We start from the raw sequence: 25,888 nt of genomic DNA, 5'->3' as shown, positions 1-25,888 counted from the left end.
TGCTGCCGCCGGAGCTCGGAGCGTCCCTCCTTCCCCCGCCCCGAGTCGTCACCTGCTCAGTGCTCGGCACACGAGGCTGCACACCCGGGATGGTGGTGCAGAGAGATCCTCTGATCAAGAGGCCCCAGGCTTCCTCCTCTCCACACGCAAGTTCTCTCAGGGAGGGGAGACTCGTGTCAGGCCCGTTATTTCAGGGCCTGTCATCAGAGCTCTCCTTCTGCCGGGGCCTTTCCATTCGCCCGATGACAGCACCAAGGCTCAGGGTCACTGGGTCTGTTCTTCAGGCTCAGATCTCCAGAAATTTCCATCTGGGAATGGAAGCCCGGCAAACCTGACCCCAGAGCCTGACTCCCCTGTGCGCGGCTGCCGGCCTTGGTTAGAGAGCCTGGGGTTGAGATGACATCCGACCATGCCGGTGGGCGTGAGGGTCCTGCCAACTCCTCAGGGCGGCACTGGGTAGGTCTGAGCTGGGAACCGTGTGGCAGAGCAGGCAGATTCCTGGAGTCAGACACGTCAGTGGTTTAGACCGTTGCCCTAATCCCGTGTGTTTTAGGTAAATTCCCGCATGAACCTGGGAGCACCCTCACAAAAGAGACGCCCCAACCTCGTAGTTTCGTGGTGGAGTGCGTGGTGTGTGTGGTGTGCTTGCGGCACCCACATGGGCGGGGCCCCAGGAGGCCCCCCGGAAGTCCTGGCGGCACCGCGGTGTGCACCCGCCGGCTGCCCACTGCTGCGTGCAGAGCCGCTCGTGGGCGGGGCTCTGCGATCAGACAGGCTTCCACCTGGCTTTAATGCTCTCCGGTTACCGTCTTGACATGTGAACGTGGGGCCCTGCATTCTCGATTTTCACTGTTCCCCTAAATTATGTAGCTGATCCCGGCTCTACAGCTGCGCTTTTGTATTTGATCGGCTCATTCTAGTTCGTCGCTGCGAGGACCTGGGCACAGGAACTCCAGAGGAGAGGGACGCCCTTCCCTCCATGAGCATTCTCCTCCACCCACTGCCCTCACTGAGGACCAGATAGAGCCCAGGCTTCCTGATTTGGTTCACTCTGGAACCAAACATTCTGTGACCCCACCCTACCGCGCATAGGGTTGAACCCTTCACGTCCATAGTGGCGACCTCCAGCCAGATTGAGATTCTTGATTTTTATGTTCAGAAACTGACATGGACCCCATTCAAATTCTGCACCTCATGTCGTCCGGTGGTAGAGTGTGTGTCTGAGGCCCTGTTTCCCCCTGGTCAACGGCTCATCGTCTGGCTGGACTCATGATGCCGATCGGGCAGCTGAGGTCATGGTGTGTGGAAACACGCTGAGAGTGTGTGGAGAGTTTGCCGTGACTGATGGACGGCTACTTTGCTGTGAATCAGCCCCTAGGCAGGGGTTGGCCTTCCCCAGCCTGCTTCAGCCCCGCTCCACTCAGAGGTGAGAAGCTAGGGAGGGTGATGGAGCAAAGGGACGGCTCACCAGTAAGGAGCCACAGACAGGAGTCAGTACCTGTGGGTCAGGAGGGACAGGACCGCATTCCAGCAGCCCCTGAGCTTCCCTCTGACAGTGCCCCCGCCCCCTCCTCCGTGTGTGAGGACCAGGAGGTCACGTGGGAGCTTTCCATCCTCTAGTTGTCAGTTCAGCTCAGTCGTGTCCGACTCTGTGACCCCATGGACGGCAGCATGCCAGGCCTCCCTGTCCATCACCAGCTCCCAGAGTTTACTCAAACTCACGTCCATTGGGTCGGTGATGCCATCCAACAATCTCATCCTCTGACGTCCCCTTCTCCTCCCGCCTTCAGTCTTTCCCAGCATCTGGGTCTTTTCCAATGAGTCAGCTCTTCCCATCAGGTGGCCAAAGGATTGGAGTTTCAGCTTCAGCATTAGTCCTTCCAAAGACTATTCAGGACTGCTGTCCTTTAGGATGGACTGGTTGGATCTCTTTGCGGTCCCAGGGACTCTCAAGAGTCTTCTCCAACAGCACCATTTAAAAGCATCATTCTTTGGCGCTCAGCTTTCTTTATAGTCCAACTCTCACATTCAAACGTGGCTACTGGAAAAACCATAGCTTTGACTAGACGGACCTTTGTTGGCAAAGTAATGTCTCTGCTTTTTAATATGCTGTTCTAGGTTGGTCATAACTTTTCTTCCAAGGAGTGTCTTTTAATTTCACGGCTGCAGTCACCATCTACAATTATTTTGGACACCCCCCCCCCGGCCCCCAAATAAAGTCTGTCACTGTTTCCACTGTTTCCCCATCTATTTGCCATGAAGTGATGGGGCCGGATGCCATGATCTTAGTTTTCTGAATGTTGAGCTTTAAGCCAACTTTTTCACTGTCCTCTTTCACTTTCAAGAAGCTCTTTCGTTCTTCTTCGCTTTCTGCCATAAGGTGGTGCCATCTGCATATCTGAGGTGATTGATATTTCTCCCGGCTGTCTTGATTCCAGCTTGTTCTTCATCCAGCACATCTTCCTCTAGTCCTAAGAATCCACAAAGTTCTTCCTCCCAAGTAACACGTGCGTCTCCTTGTGAATTGGATGCAGCGGGATACATGACACACATACACAGTGTTTCTTCACTTTTTCGCTATCATGCTTGAAAATTGGTCTGTATTACTGTAGTAGTTGAACTTGGTGACTGTCTGTCATTTAAAACTCCACCGCAGGGCGGGTCGGAGCTCGTTGGTGGCTGTGCCTGTGAGCTGAGGGCATTGCGGTCCGGGTGGGTCGCACGCGGGGGGGGGGGGGGGGGCGGTGCTGTGCCAGGCGCGCGGGGCGGGGCGGTGCGGAGCGGTGCGGGACGGAGCGCGGCGGTGCGGAGCGGGGCGGTTCCAGGCGGGGCGCATGGCTGCCGGGAGGGGCTGAGCCCCACCGAGCCGGTCTACCTCTCCGCGCCTCACACAGCCTGAGCCATCGGCTCCGCAAGGGCGAGCGCGGGTGCCTGGTCAAGTGGGGCGACGGGCCCCCCAGACGCAACGGCTGGGCGCCAAGGAAGACACCCCGACCCGAGCCTGCCTCGGCTTTCCAGAAGAGGAACCCGAGGGGCAGGTGAGAGGCTGGAAGCGCGGCCAGCGCCCTGGGGCAGGCCGGGGACGCGCACGGGTATGTCCACCTGTAGGCGGCGCTCCAGGCTCAGGAACCCGGCGCCCCCTCCAGTCCAAAGCCTCTCTTTCCTCTCCGTCCTCTCCGGCCTCCCGGTCCTCCTAGTCCTCAGAAGGAGAGGATGAGCCGACTTAGACGCCCGGGGGCCCCGGCCTGGAGACTCACCCGGTGCCTCAGAGGCCGCCCGGATCCTGGTAGGCAACCCCAAACTGAAGCATCCCATCCCGAAGAAGCGGGCCGCAGCCCTTGGCCCCGGCGCTGAAGTCGGCCCGGAGGCTCACGAGCCGGCCAGGGTGCCGAAGACGTCCGAAGGGACCTGGGGGCGCCGGGCGGCCAGCTGCTCCATCCCTGCAGGCAAGAGAGACCATGTCCACGCCGCACACCCCGGGCAGGAGGGCCTACCGACCTCGGGAGAAGCTGGGAAGACGGCGGGGAGAAGAGAAGCTCCTCCTGGGGCCCTGCCCGGCGCCGGCAGGGCCTCTCCGGGTCCGTCCAGACCAGCCGGGACTAGGGGCCCATCCGCGGCCTCACGGAGCGGTCTTCGTCCCCGACGTCACCGCCAGCCTGCTCACGGTCCCCGTGAGGGAGTTCCCTGCCGCCCTGGGCTTCTTCAACCTGAGGTGTTTCTGACAGCGCCTGGGCGCCGGGCTCCCCGGCCCTTCTCTGGCCTGTGGCTCTGCTCTGATACGGGGGCTGGCGTCCCAAACTCTCCAGGGGCCGGTGGCCTCCATCACGGGCAGGCTTGGGGGGAACCCGCCCGTACCTGGCCCTGCCTGTGACTTCAGCAGGGGGGCCACAGTGACGCCCTGCTGCCTGGCCCTGCTGCCTGGCCCCGCCCTGGTTCCTGCCGCTGGGCCTTCACTCTGCTGCGCATTCGTCTCAGGCAGTCTGGGTGGCCTGGGGCTCAGCGAAATGTTCCCCAAGAGCGTCCTGTATTTCTCAAGCCCTACCGTGTTCGCTATTTGAACTGCCTCCGGGGTCTGTGAAGACCGCGGTGGTCAGCTTGCCTCCCAGTCTCCCCTGGGCAGGGGTGTTAGAGCAGGGGGCTTCTCCAGGTCGGCTGGACTGCCCAGTGGCTGGAAGAGAAGGGGTAATTAAGGCTGGGGAGAGGCAAGGCCTGGGGGCCACTCCAGAGAGGGCTCTGCTCGGTGTGTGGAAGCAGACAGGGGAACGGGAAGGGGCTATGCTGGTGAGAACTGCCCCTCAGAGCATTGCATGAGCAAGGGTGGCACTGTTCCCCGTCCTGGCCCTGCCCCGCCTCCTGACCGCTGAGGGCTGAGGCCTTCACGCAGAGGACTGGGTGGCAGTCGGGCTCAGGAACCCTGGCGAGTGGGCGTGGGGGCCGTCTCACCCTGATTCGGGTCAACAGCTGCAGTCCCTAGGTGATGACCCCTAGTGCACCCGGGGTGGGGGGCGTCCCGGAACTGTTCCACCTGAACCTCCTGAATCTGGGGGACAGGAGGGGAGGGTGTCCTTCCACTGCCATCCTTTCTGCCCGCCTCTGCAAGGACTGCCTTAGTCCTAATGGTGGCTTCGCAAACTGCCCCAGACACCCGGGGTGGTGGGCGGTTGCTGGAAGGAGGTCTCCCCGCCGGACCTCCGCCCGGGGTGCAGTGCTTCTGCAGTCCTCACGCCCTCCCCTGACAGTCCCCCCACCCCTGGGCTCCAGGTGCTCTCTGCCAGCTGAGAGGCTGTATCCGTGTACCGCCTGGGAAGTGGGCCAGGTCTGAGTGTCCAGCTGGCAGAGGGCTCTCAGAAAGGCCAGCGCTGCCAGCCCGACCGCCTCCTGCAGAAGGCTGAGTCCCAGGGCTGTGCCGGCCATTCAGACCAGCCACAGAATCTCCGCTGCTGACTTGGGACTGAGAGGAACCTCGGTAGTGGGTCACTGGTCTTCGATGCCGAGAAGTGGGAGTGCAGGATCATGGTGGGCTGTGGTTTCTGGGGCTGGGCCCGCCGGAACTCCGGTCCCCTCTGTCTCTCAGCCTCCAGGCCGAACAGGAAGAGATGGTGTGTGTAGCCAAGGCAATTTCAGCAGCGTGCCTTTGGGGACAGGTGCACCCCCAGGACCTGGTTGAGGGGCATCCACCTGCAGCTTCTGGCTCTTGTAGGTGGTGGCCGTGCTGGCTGCAGCAGGAATGGGCGCCCCTTCCCCGGGCAGACCCGAGGGCCGGAAGGTGGGCAGTGAAGTGGAGTACGTGCCCTCCAGGGTCCCAGCAGGAGATGCAGAGAGGCCAGCACACCATGCCCTGTCCTGTCCTCCGATGGCCCTGCATGTGACCACAGGGGCTCCCCTGGGCTGCCTCGCCACCACAGTGGTGAGCACCAAGTCTTGCCGCCATGGAGGCCATGGAGCCCAGCCGGAGCTGTCCCTTCCCGGCCCTCAGGGCGCCCCTGCTCCGGGCTCATGATGGCCCTGCCGCCAGGGCGCCAGACCCAGCTATGTGAGCCCTGGAGTCTGAATCTGCGCACACCTCACTCCAGCCACTCTGGTGTTGCATGTTTTTCTTGGTGCTTCTGACGCCAGGTGGTTTGTGTGTAAAAGTGTGTGTGTGTGCGCGTGCATGCACGTGTGCAGGTGTGACCACCTTTGGGGAGGAGTTGGACAGATGCGCAGAGCTGGCCGTCATGTTTCCTGAGAAGCAGAAGTAGTGCTTGCCTATTTGCTGCTGTGTGTGGCTAGGCGCTGCTCACACATCTGGCAGCGTTTCCTTTTGTGAACCGCATCACAGTGCGGATTGAGTTGGGATTTCAATCCTGTTTTGTTTTTCGGTTTGCTTTTGTAATGGATGGGAGGAAGTGGCCAGTCAGGACCCATAGGAGACGTGGGTTCAGTCCGTGAGTCAGGAAGATGCCCTGGAGGAGGAAATGGCAACCTAACCCAGTATTTTTGCCTGGGAAATCCCATGGACAGAGGAGCCTGGTGAGCTACAATCCATGGGGTCGCAAGAGTCGGACATCAGTGAGCACACAAGTTCACACGTACATATATACATATATGTATGTGTATGTGTGTGTATAAGGGATTTGATTTAGGTCATACCTGAATGGTCTAGTGGTTTTCCCTACTTTCTTCAATTTAAGTCTGAATTTGGTAATAAGGAGTTCATGATCTGAGCCACAGTCAGCTCCCGGTCTTGTTTTTGTTGACTGTATAGAGCTTCTCCATCTTTGGCTGCAAAGAACATAATCAATATGATTTCGGTGTTGACCATCTGGTGATGTCCATGTGTAGAGTCTTCTCTTGTGTTGTTGGAAGAGGGTGTTTGCTATGACCAGTGCATTTTCTTGGAAAAACTCTATTAGTCTTTGCCCTGCTTCATTCCGTATTCCAAGGCCAAATTTGCCTGTTACTCCAGGTGTTTCTTGACTTCCTACTTTTGCATTCCAGTCCCCTATAATGAAAAGGACATCTTTTTTGGGTGTTAGTTCTAAAAGGTCTTGTAGGTCTTCATAGAACCATTCAACTTCAGCTTCTTCAGCATTACTGGTTGGGGCATAGACTTGGATTACTGTGATATTGAATGGTTTGCCTTGGAAATGAACAGAGATCATTCTGTCGTTTTCGAGATTGCATCCAAGTACTGCATTTCAGACTCTTTTGTTGACCATGAAGGCTACTCCATTTCTTCTGAGGGATTCCTGCCCACAGTCATAGATATAATGGTCATCTGAGTTAAATTCACCCATTCCAGTCCATTTTAGTTTGCTGATTCCTAGAATGTCGACATTCACTCTTGCCATCTCCTGTTTGACCACTTCCAATTTGCCTTGATTCATGGACCTGACATTCCAGGTTCCTATGCAATATTGCTCTTCACAGCATCGGACTTTGCTTCTATCACCAGTCACATCCACAGCTGGGTATTATTTTTGCTTTGGCTCCATCCCTTCATTCTTTCTGGAGTTATTTCTCCACTGATCTCCAGTAGCATATTGGGCACCTACTGACCTGAGGAGTTCCTCTTTCAGTATCCTATCATTTTGCCTTTTCATACTGTTCATGGGGTTCTCAAGGCAAGAATCCTGAAGTGGTTTGCCATTCCCTTCTCCAGTGGACCACATTCTGTCAGATCTCTCCACCATGACCCGCCCATCTTGGGTTGCCCCATAGGGCATGGCTTAGTTTCATTGAGTTAGACAAGGCTGTGGTCCTAGTGTGATTAGATTAGTTTCCTGTGAGTATGGTTTCAGTGTGTCTGCCCTCTGATGCCCTCTTGCAACACTTACCATCTTACTTGGGTTTCTCTTACCTTGGATGTGGGGTATCTCTTCACGGCTGCTCCAGCAAAGTGCAGCTGCTGCTCCTTACCTAAATCAAATCCCTTATGATATTACAGTGGAAGTGAGAAATAGATTTAAGGGCCTAGATCTGATAGATAGAATGCCTGATGAACTATGGAATGAGGTTCGTGACATTGTATAGGAGACAGGGATCGAGACCATCCCCATGCAAAATAAATGCAAAAAAGCAAAATGGCTGTGTGGGGAGGCCTTACAAATAGCTGTGAAAAGAACAGAAGTGTAAAGCAAAGGAGAAAAGGAAAGATATTCCCATCTGAATGCAAAGTTCCAAGAATAGTAATAAGAGATAAGAAAGCCTTCCTCAGTGATCAATGCAAAGAAATAGAGGAAAGCAACAGAATGGGAAAGACTAGAGATCTCTTCAAGAAAATTAGAGATACCAAGGGAACATTTCATGCAAAGATGGGCTCGATAAAGGACAGAAATGGTATGGGCCTAACAGAAGCAGAAGATATTAAGAAGAGGTGGCAAGAATACACAGAAGAACTGTACAAAAACGATCTTCACGACCCAGATAATCACGATGGTGTGATCACTGACCTAGAGCCAGACATCCTGGAATGTGAAGTCAAGTGGGCCTTAGAAAGCATCACTACGAACAAAGCTAGTGGAGGTGATGGAATTGCAGTTGAGCTATTTCAGTCCTGAAAGATGATGCTGTGAAAGTGCTGCACTCAATATGCCAGCACATTTGGAAAACTCAGCAGTGGCCACAGGACTGGAAAAGGTCAGTTTTCATTCCAATCCCAAAGAAAGGCAATGCCACAGAATGCTCAAACTACCACACAATTGCACGCATCTCACATGCTAGTAAAGTAATGCTCCAAATTCTCCAAGCCAGGCTTCAGCAATACGTGAACCGTGAACTTCCTGATGTTCAAGCTGATTTTAGAAAAGGCAGAGGAACCAGAGATCAAATTGCCAACATCCGCTGGATCATGGAAAAAGCAAGAGAGTTCCAGAAAAACATCTATTTCTGCTTTATTGACTATGCCAAAGCCTTTGACTGTGTGGATCACAATAAACTGTGGAAAATTCTGAAAGAGATGGGAATACCAGACCACCTGACCTGCCTCTTGAGAAATGTGTATGCAGGTCAGGAAGCAACAGTTAGAACTGGACATGGAACAACAGACTGGTTCCAAATAGGAAAAGGAGTACGTCAAGGCTGTATATTGTCCCCCCGCTTATTTAACTTATATGCAGAGTACATCATGAGAAACGCTGGGCTGGAAGAAGCACAAGCTGGAATCACGATTGCTGGGAGAAATATCAATAACCTCAGATATGCAGGTGACACCATCCTTATGGCAGAAAGTGAAGAGGAACTAAAAAGCCTCTTGATGAAAGTGAAAGCAGAGAGTGCAAAAGTTGGCTTAAAGCTCAACATTCAGAAAACGAAGATCATGGCATCCGGTCCCATCACTTCATGGGAAATAGATGGGGAAACAGTGTCAGACTTTATTTTTTTGGGCTTCAAAATCACTGCAGATGGTGGCTGTAGCCATGAAATTAAAAGCCACTTACTCCTTGGAAGGAAAGTCATGACCAACCTAGATAGCATATTCAAAAGCAGAGACATTACTTTGCCAACAAAGGTTCATCTAGTCAAGTCTATGGTTTTTCCTGTGGTCATGTATGGATGTGAGAATTGGACTGTGAAGAAGTCTGAGCACCGAAGAATTGATGCTTTTGAACAGTGGTGTTGGAGAAGACTCTTGAGAGTCCCTTGGACTGTAAGGAGATCCAACTAGTCCATTCTGAAGGAGATCAGCCCTGGGATTTCTTTGGAGGGGATGATGCTGAAGCTGAAACTCCAGTACTTTGGCCACCTCATTCGAAGAGTTGACTCATTGGAAAAGACTCTGATCCTGGGAGGGATTGGGGGCAGGAGAAGAAGGGGATGACAGAGGATGAGATGGCTGGATGGTATCACTGACCCAATGGACGTGAGTCTGAGTGAACTCCGGGAGTTGGTGATGGACAGGGAGGCCTGGCATGCTGCGATTCATGGGGTTGCAAAGAGTCGGACATGACTGAGTGACTGAACTGAACTGATGTGTGTGTATATATATGCATGTGTATGTGTGTATATGTGTATATATATATGTGTATATATGTGTGTGTATGTGTGTATATGTGTGTATGTATGTATGTGTGTGTGTACGTGTGTGTATGTGTGTCTATATATATGTGTGGGTGTATGTGTATGTATATATTTGTGTGTGTGTTTGTGTGTGTGTATATGTGTGTGTGTGTGTGTGTGTGTGTATATATATATATATATATATATATGTCATCAAAGAGGGTCCTTGTTTCTCTTTGCACTCAAATTCTGATCTGAGTAAGAGGGAGCTGGGCTTCAAGGTTTCATTAGGGGAACCTTCGGGGGAGGACCAGAGGTTTGGACCGTTGCCAAGCACTGGCTTGGTTTGTGTTTACACTAAAAAAGAAAAGCCAAATAATTCATGTATGCCACTTCTAGTTCCTCTCAACTATGGCCGTCTGCTCCACTAAGAGAGAGAGAACAAAGGTGGACATGCTGTTGCCCTGGGAAGCCTAAGGTCCTTGCTGACCCAGCACAGCAACCCAGCGCCTGTAATTGTTCAGATCAGTGGGTCGAGGAAGGGCCCCCCACGCCCCCGGGAAACCCGCAGTGGTTTGGGGGTCGGTGTGGGAGGAAGGGAGAGGCGTGCCTGGAAGACCAGAGGTTTCCAAGTACAGCAACTGATTGGCGGGTTTCCCAGCAGTTTTGGAAAGCTAATACTAGCAACAGGTTGCAGATCTTTCTAGACTGGTGTTAATGTATTTTACAAGGGAGAATCACTAGCAAATGGTTTCTGAGGAGTTTTGTCTTAACTTTTTGTTAACTCAGTATGTCAGTGCGGTCTTCTCTTAACTCAAAAAAAGCTCCATCGCATGCATTCATGTTTGTGAGGTTTTCTGTGATCTGTCTGATGTGAGCGACCCTCTGACCTTACTCTCCTGTTTGTGTACTGGTGGTTAGGCACAATTTCCCCCTCAGTTACATAACTCTGGGTGGGGGCTGTGTGTCTCTCCCTTTTAACTGATGGCTGTTATTTCCTCCCCAAATTACTGAGGCGGTTTGCCCTTCAAGCTGCAAAGTATTGGAGCCAAAGTGCTCCGTGTTTTCTCCCGCAACTGGTACTTGCATAGTTTTCTCTTTCCCCCTCGTCTGATGAACTAAGGTTTTGGCATCTGATTTCGTGGAAAGTGGGGCTTGAAACTGACATGGAAATGATCTAACCTAACACAAAGGAGACATCTGTGCGCGTGGGGCCATCGGTGGGGGCTGGCTGGATCAGACTCGCTCCTATGGGAAAGTCAGCCTGCTCCTTCCTTCCCACCCGGCCTTCAGCGCATTCACCCGGGCTCCTTGAGGTTGGCCACGGAGAGCGTTTGCACCAAAGGGGACACACAGCTCACACATCTGGGCTCTTTATAAACTGTTGTATTCCTTAGCTGTTTACCAGCAGAGCACCTGGCTGTCACTTCAAACGTCAGGGTGTCCCCTCGCAGCGATGGTGTCTGCAGAAACGACACCGGGTGTCATCTGATGAGAGCAGGGCGTGAGGGGTCCAGGGGGTTCAGGGAAGAGTTCTGGATCCATCTGCTCCCGGTGGGGCCCCACCTTCACCCATTTATTCAGTTTCTTACATGACAATCTGTTTTATATACAAAAGTATTTATTTATTTGTTTTTGGCTGTGTTGGGTCTTCACTGCTGCTGCCCCCGGGCTTTTCTCTGGTTGTGAAGAGTGGCGGTTACTCTCCAGTTGCAGCCCAGGGCTTCCCCTGCTGCAGAGCGCGGGGGCATGCGGGCTCAGTCGTTGGGGCACATAGGCTTAGCTGGGATCTTCCGGAACCAGGGATCAGACCCGAGCTCCTGCACTGGCAGGCGGAGTTTTAACTCTGGAACCCTGGAGAAGTCCACATCATTCTGTTTCTGAGAAGGGATGGAGGTCTTAGCGCACACCAGAGGCGGCTGGCATTAACAATGAAGCTCACGTCCTCCATAAGTGGACAGAGCTTACCGGCATGCAGGGCGAGGACCCGCCCCCTAGCATTGGGAGGTGCCTTGAGCCGGGGGTGAGCGGAGACAGGAGTCGGGGCTTCCGCCCTGGGAGGGAGGGGCCCCCGCGTCCCGCCCCGTGAGCCAAGGCCGAGCCCCCAGCGCCCCGCTGCCGCCGGGGCCTCCTCCCGCCCAGCGGCGCGTCTCTCCCCCGGGGTCAAAGGCTCTTCTAGAAGCTCCTGGGCCGGAAGCTCGCCTCCCGGGCTCCAGCGCTCAGGGCGGTGCGAGGTCCCGGTTCTCACCTCCGGGCTGCTTCTCGGGCTTCTCTGTGGTCGCGCCGAGCCCGGCAGAGCAGGATCCCAAGGAGCAGCAGGACCGAGGCCGCGAGGCCCACCCGGATGAGATTCTGCACCGTGTAGTCTGGGTTGAGGGCGCACTGGTCAGCGCTGGCCCCGTCACCAGGAACCGGGGTGTGCGCCCAGGGCACCCGTTCCTGGGAGAAGACGTGGCCCCGGAGCCCAGCCCCTGACGGGGACGATGTCCTCGTTCCCACTCGCGGGTCTGACCGCGGTGCTGGGGGAGGGTGTCAACGGGGCCCGAGGGTCCTGAAGGGAGGCTGTGGGTGGGCCGTGTCACGAGGCCTCTCTATCTTACTGTCTCAGACGTTCCTGCTCAGGACTCTGAGCTGACGGAGCTCAGACACCACAGGGTGGGGCCCACCCCTGAGCGGTGGTCTGCGGGGTCCCATGGACCCATCACCGCCCCCCACAGGCGCTGGCTCAGCCCTCTGCCTCTGTCAGCTTGACTCTGCCTGGGGAGGGGGTGATCCCTGGAGCTTCCGGGGGCAGGATGGATTGGGATGGGCCTGCTCTTTCCCAGACTGATTCCCATGCAGCAGCCTCAGGCCCCTGCAGCCTGTGGCTCCCCCGTCATCTCCGCCTGACTCCCCACCGGCCCTTGACGATCTGAGGGGGCCTTGTTCTCCCAGAGAATATCAAAGCGCCCTGGGGTGGGCTGTCTTCCCTGAGCAGAGAGCCCCGAGACTCCCCAGGTTCGGATCTGGGTCTGTGGCTGGGAGACTGGGTCCTGGGAATGAGCCCAGGAAGGCGTACGCCAGGCTGACCCGGAGTCCCCACCTCACTCCCCTCTGCCATGCACGGCCCTGTGGCCTCCCTGAGACCCTCACACTGCCCACTTGGCCCTCTGAGACCCTGGTGAGGGAGGAAGGGGCAGGGCACAGGCTCTGAGGCCCCTCTGTCATGGGGCCCCTCCCTCAGCGTCCCCTCCTCCACCACGGCCCTGCGCTCCCAAGGCAGAGCCCCGAGCTGCTGAGTGAGAGGGACAGACCAGGGCCTCACCTGAGACCATGAGCGCCAGGGGCTCACTGGGCTGTGACAGCAGGTAGGGGTCTGTGCTGAGTGAGCGGTAGCACCTGTAGGTGCCCCCGTGGGCTGAGGTCACAGGGTTCAAGGAGAACTCGGCCTGGTACCGCCCGTCTTGGTCCTGGGAGCGCAGACGCATGGGGCGATGGGCTGCCCCCTCCTTGGACAGAAGGAAAGTGTCCGTCCTGTTTCCTGACTGACACAGCAGGGTCACAGTCTCCCCCTGGGCCACCGAGAGGCCCGGCCGCACCGAGAGGGAGGGTCTGTCTCCGAGCCGTCCTGCAGAGAGGAAGGGGGTGCAGGCGCCGGCCCGGGTTCTGAGCAAGACTCTGCGGGCCTCTCTGGCCCCTCAGTGCTGTCTCTGTTTCTCCGAGTCTCTCCCCTTCCCAACCCCCGTCTCTCTGTCCCTCCCTGGGACCCCTCCCCCTGGTCCCAGCATCACCCTTGGGGCTCCCCGGTGGGGCCTGTGCAGAGTCTGGTCCCCAACTGACCCGCTGGCTCCTCACCTGCCACCAGCAGCTCCAGGGTCTCGCTGGGCTCTGACCAGTTAACTCCGATGAAGTGGGAACAGTGGTATCTCCCTGCCTGCTGCTCTGTGACGTGCCTGATGGAGAAGCTGGCTTTGTCCCAGGGCTCTAGTGGCGGATGTATGTTCCAGGGGGCTGAGCTGCCCTCTTTTTTCAGGCTGAAGCTTTTGGCATGCAGGGGCCCTTGACACCAGATGGTCACGGGGCTCCCCGAGGGGACCACAGAGCTGGGCTCAGCCCAAATGATGGGTTTGCGGAAGGTCCCTGGAAGGAAATCAGAGGCAGGCTCACGGGGTGTTCCCCCCCAGGCCCCGGCTCTCAGCCCAGACCTCCCAGACTCCCCACTCCATGAGCCCCGAGCTGCCCCCCGCTCCCCGCAGCCTGGGGGTGACCCATATCCCCATGAGAGGAGTGAGCTGGGCCCTGGGACAGACTCACCGGCCTGCACCTGGGTCCTCAGGCCCACACTCAGCCCTGGAAGAGAGCGCCCTGTGAGAGGTGTGCCCTCAGAGAGCAGTGCCTCTCCTCCCCGGGAGCCTCCTGGGGTCTGGGGTCCCCTGATGGAGCAGGCTGGCTGGGGGGTCTCTCCAGACCAGGGCTCCCCCCTCCCCACCTCATCTCACCGAGGCAGAGCAAGGCAGGGAGGGTGGGGGCCATGGCGTCTCCTCCCTGCAGTCCAGGCTGTGAGAATGGAGAAGACCTGGGTGCCCTCCAGACAGAGAGACCCACAGGCTGTTGGCAGCCTGAGGCGGATTTTTCTCGTCAAGGGTGTCACTTCAGTGTCCCCACAGAAAGAAGAACTGTCCCTCCCAGGAAGCCTGGCATTTGTCTCCATGACAGAGCAGGAAGCCAGCCCCGTGACTTCCTGAGACGCCCCTTCCAGATGAGGAAGGCCAGGCTCCTTCCCTCTGCAAGCTTCGCCTCGGGGTCTGCTTCCTTCTCTACCCGCCCATCAGCAGGTCCCTGTGGGGTCCTCACCATGGCTGGGGTCATGAGGCCCTGGAGATGCTTCAGGGAGGATGCCAGCCCCTGCTGCCCACAGGACTCAGATCCCCAGAGACACTTTTTTTTTTTTAATTGGAGGATCGTTACTTTACAATATGGTGCTGGTTTCTGCCATACATCAGCATGGATCAGCCATATGTGTCACATGCCCTCCCTCTAGAACCTCCCTCCCCTCTAGGTTGTCACAGATCCCCTGTGTGAGCTCCCTGAGTCACAGGGCACATTCCCCCGTGGTCTGTTTTATACGAGCTGGTGTGCGTGTTTCCATGCTACTCTCTCCATTCGTCCCACCCTCTCCCTCCTCTCTGTGTCCACAAGTCTGCTCTTTATGAGGGGCACACGGTCAGCGTCTCCCTGGGCTCAGTGCCGTCTGCGTGGCCGAGAGCCCAGAGGAGATGCTCAGGGAATAAGGAAGGAAACTGACTCCTCCCCTGCCCCGGAGTGTGGGTTTCCCCCATCACAGCCCCCTTCAGGGACTTGTCTTTTTCTTGTATCGCTGTCCCCTGCCCTCCTGGGAAGAAGCCCCTGGGTCCTTCATGGCTCCTCGGGGCTCCATGATCCTTGGGCAGGGCTTTCTTCTTCATTCTGTGCTTTTTGTCTAAAACTTCTATGACAGTAAGCTGAATTAGATCTCTGAGTTATCTGGAGAAATTGATATTTACTTGTTGTTGAGTTGCTAAGTTGTGTCTGACTCTTTGCGACCCCACGGACTGCAGCACTCCAGGCTTCCCTGTCCTTCACTATCTCCCAGAGTTTACTCAAACTCATGTCCACTAATCAGTGATGCCATCCAACCCTGTCATCCTCTGTCCCCTTCTCCTCCCACCTTCAATCTTTCCCAGCGTCAGGGTGTTTTCCAATGAGTCAGCTCTTCACATCAGGTGACCAAAATATTGGAGCTTCACCTTCAGCATCAGTGCTTCCAATGAATATTTTGAGTTGATTTCCTTTAGGATTGACTGGTTCGATCACCTTGCAGTCCAAGAGACTCTCAAGAGTGTTCTCCAACACCACAGTTCAAAAGAACCAATTCTTTGATGTTCAGCTTTCTTTATGGTCCAGCTCTCACATCCATACATGACTACTGGAAAAACCATAGCCCTGACTAGACGGACCTTTGTTGGCTGAGAGATGTCTCTGCTTTTTAGTACACTGTCCAGGTTTATCATAGCTTTTCTTTCAGAGACCAACCAGCATTTAATTTCGTGGCTGCAGTCACTGGCTGCCGTGATATTTATTTAAATATGTGTTAATCACCCACTGCTTGTGTGAATTGAGCAATCAGGTTACAATCGGACTCCCTCCCCCCCCCCCCATTTTTAAAAGTTCTTTTCAATCTAAGTTGATTTGGGAGACTGAGATTCGAGTTTTCCTCTCTTGAAATAGTCTTGTCAGATATTCATGGTATTCATGATAGGCTATGAAAATGTGTGCCAATGTGTTTACTCCAAGATAATGGCTGTAAGTCAAGAATATAGCCAATATTTTATAATAACTTTATATGTAGTCTATAACATTTTGAGTATAATCTGTAAAAATTTTGGATCACTAGATTGTACACCTGAAACGATGATAATACTGCACATCAACAATACCTTAATAGGAATAAAGAAGGACTTCCCTGGTGGTCCGGTGGTTAAGGATCTGCTTTGCGAGGCAGGGGACACGGGTTCATCCCTGGCCGGGGAACTAAGACCCGCACGCTGCAGAGCACACAGGCCCACGTGCTTCGACTGCCGAGGCCACACACTGCAGCTGGAGCGGTGGCCCCTGCAGCGCAAGATCCGTGTACTGCAGCACAGGGCAGCGAGACACAGTCACACGTAAACATGTGTATGTGTAAGTCAGTCCACCGCACCAGCCAATCAGTGTCTCTAGACGCTGCCATGACAAGGGAAAGGATTGAGAGCAACGTTTGGGTGTTTGGGAGTGATGAGCCCTGAAAAGTAAGAGGCCTTTGCAAGTTGTCCACGTGCTACTGAGCTGCCTGCTGGGTGGACTGGGCAGGTGGCTTATGGGTCGCTGATTACATAAGGCTGGCTCTCAGGAAGGAGGTGGGTTAGGAAATACTTGTGAATGATGAGCATACAGAGGGTGCAGCTGTACTTTGGGATCTGACAACCTAAAATACAGACTGGTCTCATGTGTTAACACAATGGCTGGGGTGCCCTTCCTGTGAGAGGAGGTGCCCAATGCCTATAGGTGCCCCCCAAGGCACATTGTTGGGTGGTTCCACTGCATCTAAGTCCACAGGGCCGGAGGGAAGAGGAAATGGAGTGAAGGGGAGACAGGGGATCCTAGGCTAGGGTGAGGCTAGTCTACACGGGTTTCTGTGTGAATAAGAAAGGGCAAGCATCTCAGACCCCCGGGACTCTCTTGTGCAGTGCACACACTATGCAACCATCCCTGGCAGCAGTACCATCTGAGACATGGACACAGCACCAATTCAAAGGAATCACGTTAAGAGGACCAGGAAGGCGGGGCCCACTTGGCATCAGGAGGGCCCCCGCTGAGCAGTGGCATCCCAGCAGCCCGGGGGCGTCCTATTTCAAGAGGAAGGCTGAGGTCAGAAGCTGCTGGGAGATGAGTGACAGGAGGGGAAGTGTCCCGGCTTTACCTTATTCAAAAGAGCAGGGCAGCACTCCCCTGGTGGTCCAGTTGTTAAGACTCAGCGCTTCCGCTTCAGGGGGCAGGAGTGTCGACCCCTGGCCGGGGACCTAAGATCCCACATGAGGAACCAAACAAGACCGTGTGGGAGTCCCCCATAGCAAGCCGGGACTCACTGGGCTGCCCAGCTGTTTGCCCTCCTCAGACAGCGAATCACGCACGGCTGTGTCTGGGGAGTGATAAACTTCATTTCATGCCGAGATTCCCGAAACCGTGCAGTCCTGCACACTCCTCTCTGGGTCCAGCACGGGGCAGGGCTGTGTCTGGGATCACAGAGACAGAAGCGTCCACGCTTCCTCATCCCGAAGCCCAGACCCTCCCCACCCAGTTCTCCTGCCAGGACCCAGGACCCGCATCCTCTCCAGTTATGCTTGTTCACTTTCTGGGCTTGAGCTGTGGAGCTGGAGTGAGGGGAGGAAAGCAGGATTACAAAGCTAGGCAGCGCTGGAGGAGCTTCAGGGAGAGGTGGGAGGTCGGCGGAGGTGGGGGTGGGGAGTGGGTAAGGCTTGGGAAGAAATGACATTTCTCTGGGGGCTCTCATCTTAGCTTCAGGGTCCGAGGCAAGCACCTGCATGACGTTAGAAATTGGCTTCCACGATATCCCAGACCCAGCGCTCAGACTGTGCTAAGATCGCAGAGGATCTCAGCCCTGAGAAGGTCATAGTCGCCCCCAGCTCTGCCCACGTGGCTTCAAGGTAAACAGGAGCAACCTGCAGCACACAAATGTCTTACTCTCTTATTAAATCTCCTCATTCAAAGTGATCTTATAGTAATTTTATTGTTTTACAGGGAAACTTACAAGAATTGCCTTTTTTCCGACATCATCTTGACCTACATTCCCAGTTGAGTAATATTTTACCCAAATGAGATAGAGATAGACATAGAAGCAGATGTAGAGAGAGAGCTGTTGGAAGAGAATGACGTGGTCAGGGAGGGACGCGGCGGGAGAGTGAGTCTGCTACATATGTGTGTACACACACAGAAACATGTAGACACACAGATGTTTTTCTGATATAAAGTATGCATGTGCTCAGTCGCTCAGCTGTGTCCAATTCTTTTCGACCCCATGGACTGTAGCCCACCAGGCTCTTCAGTCCATGGGAATTTTCCAGGCAAGAATACTGGAGAGGGTTGCCGTTTCCTAGGGGATCTTCCCAACCCTAGGCTTCCCTCATAGCTCAGTCGGTAAGGAATCTGCCTGAAGTGCAGGAGACCCGGGTTTGATTCCTGGGTCAGGAAGATCCCCTGGAGAAGGAAATTGCAACCTACTCCAGTATTCTTGCCTGGAGAATCCCATGGACTGGTGGGCTACAATCCACGGGGTCGCAAGAGTCGGACACGACTTGGTGACTAAACCACCACACCCGACTCAGGGATTGAACCCACATCTCCTCCATCTCCTGCATTGACAGGCAGATTCTTTACCAGTGCACCACCTGGGAAGCCCCGAGATAAAGCATCATTACCGTAAAAACACCAGTGTGTGCCTCCCATAGACATGAACACTTGTCTACGTGACCCTGAATCTGCCAATTTGGAGGTCTTTACTGACGTAAATTTTACCAAGTCATCAGTCCCAATTCACATTTAGTCACCTGCCAGACAGCCCCAGTTTTTCCTTTTGGTCCAGGGTTTCACCCAGAAGCATATGTTGCCTGTGGTTGTCCTGTTTTGCCGCCCCCCAGAATCTGCATGACCCCCCAGTCTTGGTGCCTTGGGCCCCAGACCGCCTTCAGGGGTACAGGATTTGTAGATGACCTTCAACCTCTGCCAACCATGTGGACGGATGAGCTGACCCAGGTCACTCGTTGTTGGACAGAAGCCCAGAAATGAGGCTGTGGTCATCTCCATGGTGTCAGGAGCCCAGGTGTCCCCCCTTCCCCACCCTGGTCATGCATGCTCATCGCCTGGTCACGTCAAGCAGGCATGTGACTGGCTTCTCACGGCAAAGTCCCCAGTTCTCCCTTGGAATTCGATCTGTGTCAGGATAGATGCTGGGTTCTCGTCCAGTATTGGGAGACGTACAACATACGTCTGGCAGACACACAATTGCCATTGTTAGTAATTGTGGATGAGTCTCCCCTGACATGAGGGGAACTAAATAATGGTGCTCTCTTTCCACCCCTCCCTCTGTATTGATAAGTTGGCATTCTACTCTAAAGTTTTCTCTTTTTCCCATGTAGTAATTTATTTATTCATTTATTTGCATTATTACTATGAACAGGCTACAGTCCACAGGGTCGCAAACAGTCGGACACAACTGAAGTGACTTAGCATGCATGCTTGTAGTCCACCAGGCTCCTCCGTCCATGGGATTTCCCAGGCAAGAATACTGGAGTGGGTTGCCCTTCCCTTCTCCAGGAGATCTTCCTGACCCAGGGATCGAACTTGGGTCTCTCCCATCGCAGACAGATTCTTGACCATGTGAGCCACCAGGGAAGCCCTAACAAGCACTTAAGCCTATAACTGTTTGCATGTCAATCAAGGTATGTGTAATATATGTCTATATTATAGACATATAATGTATATTAATTAAACATAGTTGATTTAATTAAAACATTCAGTAGTATATACAGTGTATATATTATATACAGTGATTCAATTTTTGTTATAGATTATACTCCACTCAGAGTTATAAAATATTGGCTACATGCTATATAAGATATCCTTGTGACTTATTTATTTTTTGTTTTATCACCAAAGGATCCTTTGTTTACAGAGCAGGGACCATGGCATATATATATATATATATAATATATAATGTTTGAAGATTTGGCAGGCAATAACCCCGTTACCCACCCACCATGCCCGGATTTTTCTGCCCCTCACCGCCTGCCCTGCACATGGAAGGCAGGTGCTGCCCCATCCAGGCCACAAGGCCATACTCTCCTACAGACAGCGGGAAATTGGGGATTTTTCCATGGCCACCCCTTGAACATCAGAAATCAGCAAGTATTTGCTCAAAGAAAACAAAAATACAGAAATCAGTTAAAACATTTAAATATGGAAAACCAAAGAGAATTGGGTGGAAAGAGGCTAGAGACCAAAGGAAGTGGAGCTGCTTGGGAAGGGTCTTGCACGTTCCACTGCTCATTAACGACGGGCCTGAGGCCTGGGCCCCGAGGCTGGCCCCGTCTGCGGACACGGCTCCTCCTAGATCGGCCGCCGAATCTCAGGCGCGTCCTGCTTAGCGGAGCTGAGCGGCTGAGACAGGACCAGGTGCGGGCAGCCCTGCAGCACAGAGGCGCTGCCGTCACTGGCGTTGTTCTGCCGGCCACATTCATGTTGAAGGAACCTTTCAGCCGTGCTGGAGGTCCAGCTGGTCTGTCTTCCTGGCCTCTGCCTGCAGATACCTGGCCGTAGGCTGAGGGCAGCGGTGGTACAGGGCGCCCTGAGAGTCAGAACAGGTGTGCTGCCTGACGTCAGCAGAGATGAGGGCCCACGGGGCGAGCAGGAGCTCCCTGCTGACGATGTCCACGTTTTCGGCCCACCCTTTCACCCCGTCATGACCCGTGGTACGGAGTTCATCGTAGAAGAAACTGCTGGAGAAGTGCACCTTTTCAGGGACCGTGTCCGTGGCCAGGTCTCCACCCACGTCTGCCACCGGGTCACTGAGCCAGTTCTGTCCATGGACAGAGTCCCCGAGTCACCTGTGGTGGGCACATGCCCTTATGGGTGATGGGAAGCCCCTCAGCCTGGCATTGCCTGGCATCCGCGGGTATGGCTGGCTCCACTGCCACCCCAGGCCCTTCCTGGAAGGTGCAGACAATTCTGGCAGGAAAACGTCCTCTGGTTCCTCCATGCCCTCACCCGTGCTGAGGGGGACGAGGCTGCCATCTGTCTGAAGGAATTCATCCGAGATGCTCTGCACGCAGGAGACAGGGTCCTCCTGCGGGGTGCTGTCCTGCCCAGCTTCCGCCAGGCTGCTCGGCTTCTCCTGCAGCACCCACATCTGGGCCTGGAAGAGCTCCTGGGCCACATGGTCCCTAGCCCTTCACGTGCTGCTGATGAGGATGCTGGCCTCAGGGTGCCAGACTTCACTCTCCTTGTGGCCCAGGTGATTCCTCCAAAGCCGCTGGGCAGAGTCCAGGAGACAAGACCCCGGTCAGGGCCCAGAGGAGACGTTGGAGTCCAGCTTAATCCACCTTCCTCCACGGGGGCCCCAGAGGGCCCTGGTGGAGACCCTGTCACCCGCTCCTCAGCCATGAGAGCACCTAGCAGACCCGGCCAGGGAGGAGGTGGTCCCCGTGGGGAAGTCAAAACGACAGCAGGGGGAGGGCACCTGTGGTGTTGCAGCCCCTTCCCGGGGTGAAAGGTGGCTCTCGGGGTGTGCAAGGTCCGCCGCCGGCCCCAGTGGCGCCCCCAGAGCTTGCAGTGGAGTGGCAGCGAGGGAGGGCGAGGCCGGTGAGACGCCCCCAGCTGAGCCCAATGAGGGGCGGCCTCCAAGCTGCTGCTACCCCCTCCTCATCTTCACCTTCGTCGACCTGTTTTCATCCTCCTCTTCACGAGCTGAGGCGTCAAAAGTGGCCCGAGGGACAGGGAGGCGTCCGGGGGGCACTGTGGTCCCTGACCCAGCATCCGGCCCAAATCCTCCACCTGATTTGAGTCGGGGTTTGGGGGATTCTCTTGTGGCTCAGAAGGCAAAGGGTTTGCCAACAATGTGGGAGACCTGAGTTTGACCTCTGGGTTGGGAAGATCCCCTGGAGGACGAAGTGGCAACCGACTCCAGTATTGTTGCCTGGAAAATCCCATGGACAGAGGAGCCCGGTAGGCTACAGTCCATGGGGTCGCCAAGAGTCGGACACGACTGAGCGACTTCACTTTCTGCTTTCTTTCTTTAGGGGGTTGGGGGCCAACGAAGATGCTGCCGCCTGGGACTTGGATAAGCGGGGGCTATACCGGGTCCAGGAGGCTCAGGCTAGTCTTGCAGAGTCTCTTTCATCTTCCCGTAGCCTAGCGTGGGGAAGCCGGGCAGACAGGCCCGAGGGCGGGCGCCTCCGCCTCAGGCTTCCCGGCTCACCTCTCCCTCGGCCCCGCCTCTCCTGCCGTCTCAGTTCAGGGTTCCCGCGCTTCCGGGTCACGTTTACTTTATGCGCAGCAGTGTATGCCTGTGAATCCCCTCCCTGCTCCCCTCTCCCCGCCGGTAACCACTGGCCTGTTGTCTACATCGTCAGACTGTTTCTGTGTGTTATAGTCATTCACAGAAGTTATCTGTTAAAAATGAGGTTGTACTGACATTTCGAAATCCAGTAGCCCCCTCCCTCCGAGCATTCTTTGCCAACTGCGTTAGCAAGTCTGAGATTTCCTCACAGCAGTTGCAGCAGTTGCGTAACTCGGCTCCTTGGACGCATACTCACGTACTCGCTTAAAGCCGCCGACCCCCCCATCCCGCCGCCGCTCCTCATCCCTGCGCCCGCTCCCGCTGAGCCGCGGTACCCGCCCGGGATGCCCCTGCGTCCCCGGGGCGGCCCCTCGGATGCCAGCCAGCCCCCTGCCACCTCCATGCGGGAGCGCCTTCCCCACTTTCCCTCTTCCCGGGAATCCCAGATCTCTGTCCAGAGGATCAGGCAGTGAAGTGGGGATGGAAGGAGCTTTCTAGGAACTTTAGACTGTTTAATGGGCAGGACGCTCAGAACCGAACACAGGCCCCTCTCCCTGGTGCGGGGCTCCGGAGGGTGCCCTCCTAGGTCTCTGGCGCCAGGCCTCCCCATCCCGTCTCACCTGACTTGCTGCATTTTCTGTGGTACTCCTGTCAGAGGAGGGAGGCGGGAGGAGCAGGGGATGAAGGGCACCGAGCCACGGGTCAGAACGTTCTGGTGCTTTCCAAGGCCCTGGGCACAGCGACGACCTGCCAAATGCCCCAGTGAAGCCATGCAGCTGAGCACTCCTGGGTGCAGACTTGGGCGGCGGTCCCAGCGTCCATCTCCACCAACTCTCCCAGCAGACAGGCCACGGGAGAATGCCGCCAGGCTCCACCCACTGTGCAGACCAGCGCACTGAGGTTCAGAGAGGGACATCATGGAAGTGGAGCCCAGGACTGTGCCCCAGCTGGACACCAGCATGGGGCTTGGGGGCTCCTTGTTGATGGGTGTGGCCTGTCTCCTTGGCGCTGTGTGCCCCAGCCTGTCCTGAGCGAGAACTGAATGCACCCCGTCACTGCCACTCCCGTTTACCAACCAACAGAGGCTTTGGGGACCTCAACACGAGTGACTGGGGGGCCTCTGCATGGGATGGAGTCTGTATCCTCTGCAGGCCAGCCAAGAGCTCTCTTCCCCCCAGGAAACCAGCCTGTCCTCAGATATCTGAGGGGCCCTGGCCCCTCTGAGAGACTCTGAAACTGCTCCGGTGGCCTGGGATCCCCCTGAGCAAAGAGAACCAGACTCCCCAGTTGTTGAATTGGAGCCTTGGGGGTGGGGGCCGGGCCCTGAGAGTGTCCAGGGGATGAGCCCAGGAGGGCCTGCGCTGGGCTGACCCAGGGTCTCCACCTCACTCCCCTCTCCCCTGCATGGCCCTGTGGCCTCCCGAGACCCTCCCACTGGCCGCCTGCCCCTCCAGGACCCCAGGCGAGGGGAAAGGCAATGGCGGGGGGTGGGAGGCCTCGGAGGGCCAGAGTGGACTATGGTTTAGGGAGTGGCTTTCTGAGGAGGTGGAGACCTGGGGTGAGAGTGAGACCATTCCAGAGAGGAAGGAAAGTTCCAGAGAGCCCTGGAGACACAAGGACTGTGTGGACGGGAGGAGGGGGGAGGCGGTGGCGGTTATGCGTTGCTGCCCCAGGCGCAGGGGCCCTGGATTATGACAGAGACATAATGGACCGTGAGGCTCCGATTGCTTCATGAGGATCATGTGTGCCACTGCATTGCAAATAGGCTAGAGAAATCCAATGTGTAAATTAAACACTCAGCAGCAACTGAACTCCAGTAACTCGTAAAACACCCGTAGAGAAATGCTCACCAAGGATTTACCGTGTGTCCCTGGCGTACCCTGTAGCAGTCACAAAAAGAATCAGAAAAGACAAAGAAATCACCACGGTTTTACTCTTCCCATGGAGTTTCAACTGGAGACGTGGGATGGATCGGCCAGGTCTAGATGACCCTAAAAAAAGCAGATATGGGAAAGCACACGTGTGTTAAACGGCTCACCATTGTGTGAAGTCATCTGAGCGTGTGTGTGTTTGTGGTGTGACTGCAGCCTTCGGGTTTGGAGCAGAACAGAAGTGAGAGCTGAGGTTGGGGGGCCTCCTCTGGGGCATGACGAACAGCCTTGAGTTCACTTAGAAGAGTTTGGAGCTCGCCCTGAAACTGGTGAGGAGTTTGAGTGGGACACGGTTCTGAAGGGGCAGGTAGCAAGGTGCTGTGTGGAGGATGGACTCGGGACGGGAGCCCAGACCCGGGAGCCTGGGCTTCACTGGCTGCCTCGGCGGGCGGAGACCCGGTGAGCCCCGGGGTGGGGGGAGCAGGCCCAGAGTCGGGGTGGTGCGATGCTCTTCCGCTCACCTGGGAGGACAGCTCTTCCTCCTGGGCCTGGGAGCCAGGTTTTACCTCGCACAGTTCCTGCCCGACGGGCTGGTCTCTCCATCTGCTTGGAGAAATCACTTGAGGTATTTCTGTTTCTTTATCGTCCCCTTCAAAGCTGGGTGTCACCCTTCACACCAGACTGTGCAGACCTTTCAGGATTCAGGCCCAAATGACCCTCCTGTTGGAAGGCATTAAAACACACACACACACACGTGCACGCGCACACACAGAGTCACACACACACACACACACGAGTCACACGCTGTAATGCAAGGTGTGGTGCCACCGCTTCCGAGATGGCTGAAGGCCGCTTCCTCCCTTTCCTCACTCGGTTGCTCTGAAATGACAACCCTCACCCCCACACGTGTCGTAAGAGTTCACTTTGCCCGAATCATGGGGGAACAAAAGCAGCCATTCGTGGAGTTTGGGAGGAAGCATCTGGGGATCTGAGAAATGAAAAGGACGAGGTCACTGCGTCCCGAGAGATAGAAGGAAGAATCCTGACACGGAGTCCAGCTGTGGCGTCACCACGGCAACAGTCTTCCATTGCCGGGGAGGGTTATGGTCTTTCCAAACCCATCTGGATAAGTCTGTGGGCAGATGCTGACTTGGACAGCTGCTTCCCCCTTGGGTGTCAGATGCAATCATCGATGACAGATGAGTGGATGTCAGACAGTGTGCAGCAGAGGGACCCCCGCATGGCGGGGGGGGGGGGTGGTGCGCCCTTTGCCTCTCCCCTTCCGTCTATAACCAGGGAAGTACCCACAGCTCAACCAAGGACTTCCATCCCGCACGCCGGGGTGCTGGGTGAGAAGGGAGGCGTGCAGGATGCCTCAGGAGGGTCCCAGCTGGGCGGGTGCCCGCAATCCCCACCCTCTGGGCACAGCCGGGGGTCCTGCAGCCCCAGAGGAGAGGCAGCGCACCAAACCTGGGCCTCCTGTCCTCGGGGGGCCCCCACGATCACAGGGAGCCAGCCTCGTGCCTGGGGCCATGTCCCACCAGGCACGGAGATTCCCGGGACTTCCCCATCCGCAGCTGTGGAGCCCACACACCCGACAGCACTGGGCGCACGTCTCCCCTCTTTACTCCACGGTGACAGACCGTGTGGCTCAGGGGCCCCAAACTGGGGGAGGAGCCCGCTGTCCTGGGGACCCAGGCACCGGCGACCCTGGGGCCACCAGCTTAGTGTCAGAGGTGGGACCTCCGACAGAGGCACTGGAGCGTGGAAGGCACCGGTTCTCAAGTACATTCCGGCACTCAGGCAAGAGAAACCCCAGACCTGTGCTGCGTCTCTGCCACCTACTGGAAAACAGAAGCAAGTCCTCCGATTTCCACGGTGTTGAGTCCTTGAATCAAGCAGAAAGGGG

The 25,888-nt window shown here is 55.8% G+C and overlaps 1 protein-coding gene and 1 pseudogene across 1 annotated transcript; both read right to left on the bottom strand.

The window, feature by feature from the left end:
* Positions 1-11,121: 11,121 nt before the first annotated feature.
* On the bottom strand, positions 11,122-14,140 carry LOC129631465 (leukocyte immunoglobulin-like receptor subfamily B member 4). Its single transcript, XM_055552496.1, has 6 exons — positions 13,959-14,140; positions 13,774-13,809; positions 13,315-13,599; positions 12,785-13,087; positions 11,729-11,846; positions 11,122-11,360 (listed from the first exon to the last, which is right to left on the bottom strand). Exons 1-6 carry the CDS (start codon positions 13,990-13,992, stop codon positions 11,321-11,323), a joined length of 816 nt encoding a protein of 271 aa, XP_055408471.1. The 5' UTR covers positions 13,993-14,140; the 3' UTR covers positions 11,122-11,320.
* Positions 14,141-14,424: 284 nt separating this feature from the next.
* LOC129631456 (sentrin-specific protease 3-like) lies at positions 14,425-21,949 on the bottom strand (annotated as a pseudogene).
* Positions 21,950-25,888: the final 3,939 nt, after the last annotated feature.

Source organism: Bubalus kerabau, chromosome 17 (assembly GCF_029407905.1).
Source record: "Bubalus kerabau isolate K-KA32 ecotype Philippines breed swamp buffalo chromosome 17, PCC_UOA_SB_1v2, whole genome shotgun sequence".
Classification (NCBI taxonomy): Eukaryota; Metazoa; Chordata; class Mammalia; order Artiodactyla; family Bovidae; genus Bubalus; species Bubalus kerabau.
This window is presented reverse-complemented; position numbering and strand designations above follow the sequence as displayed.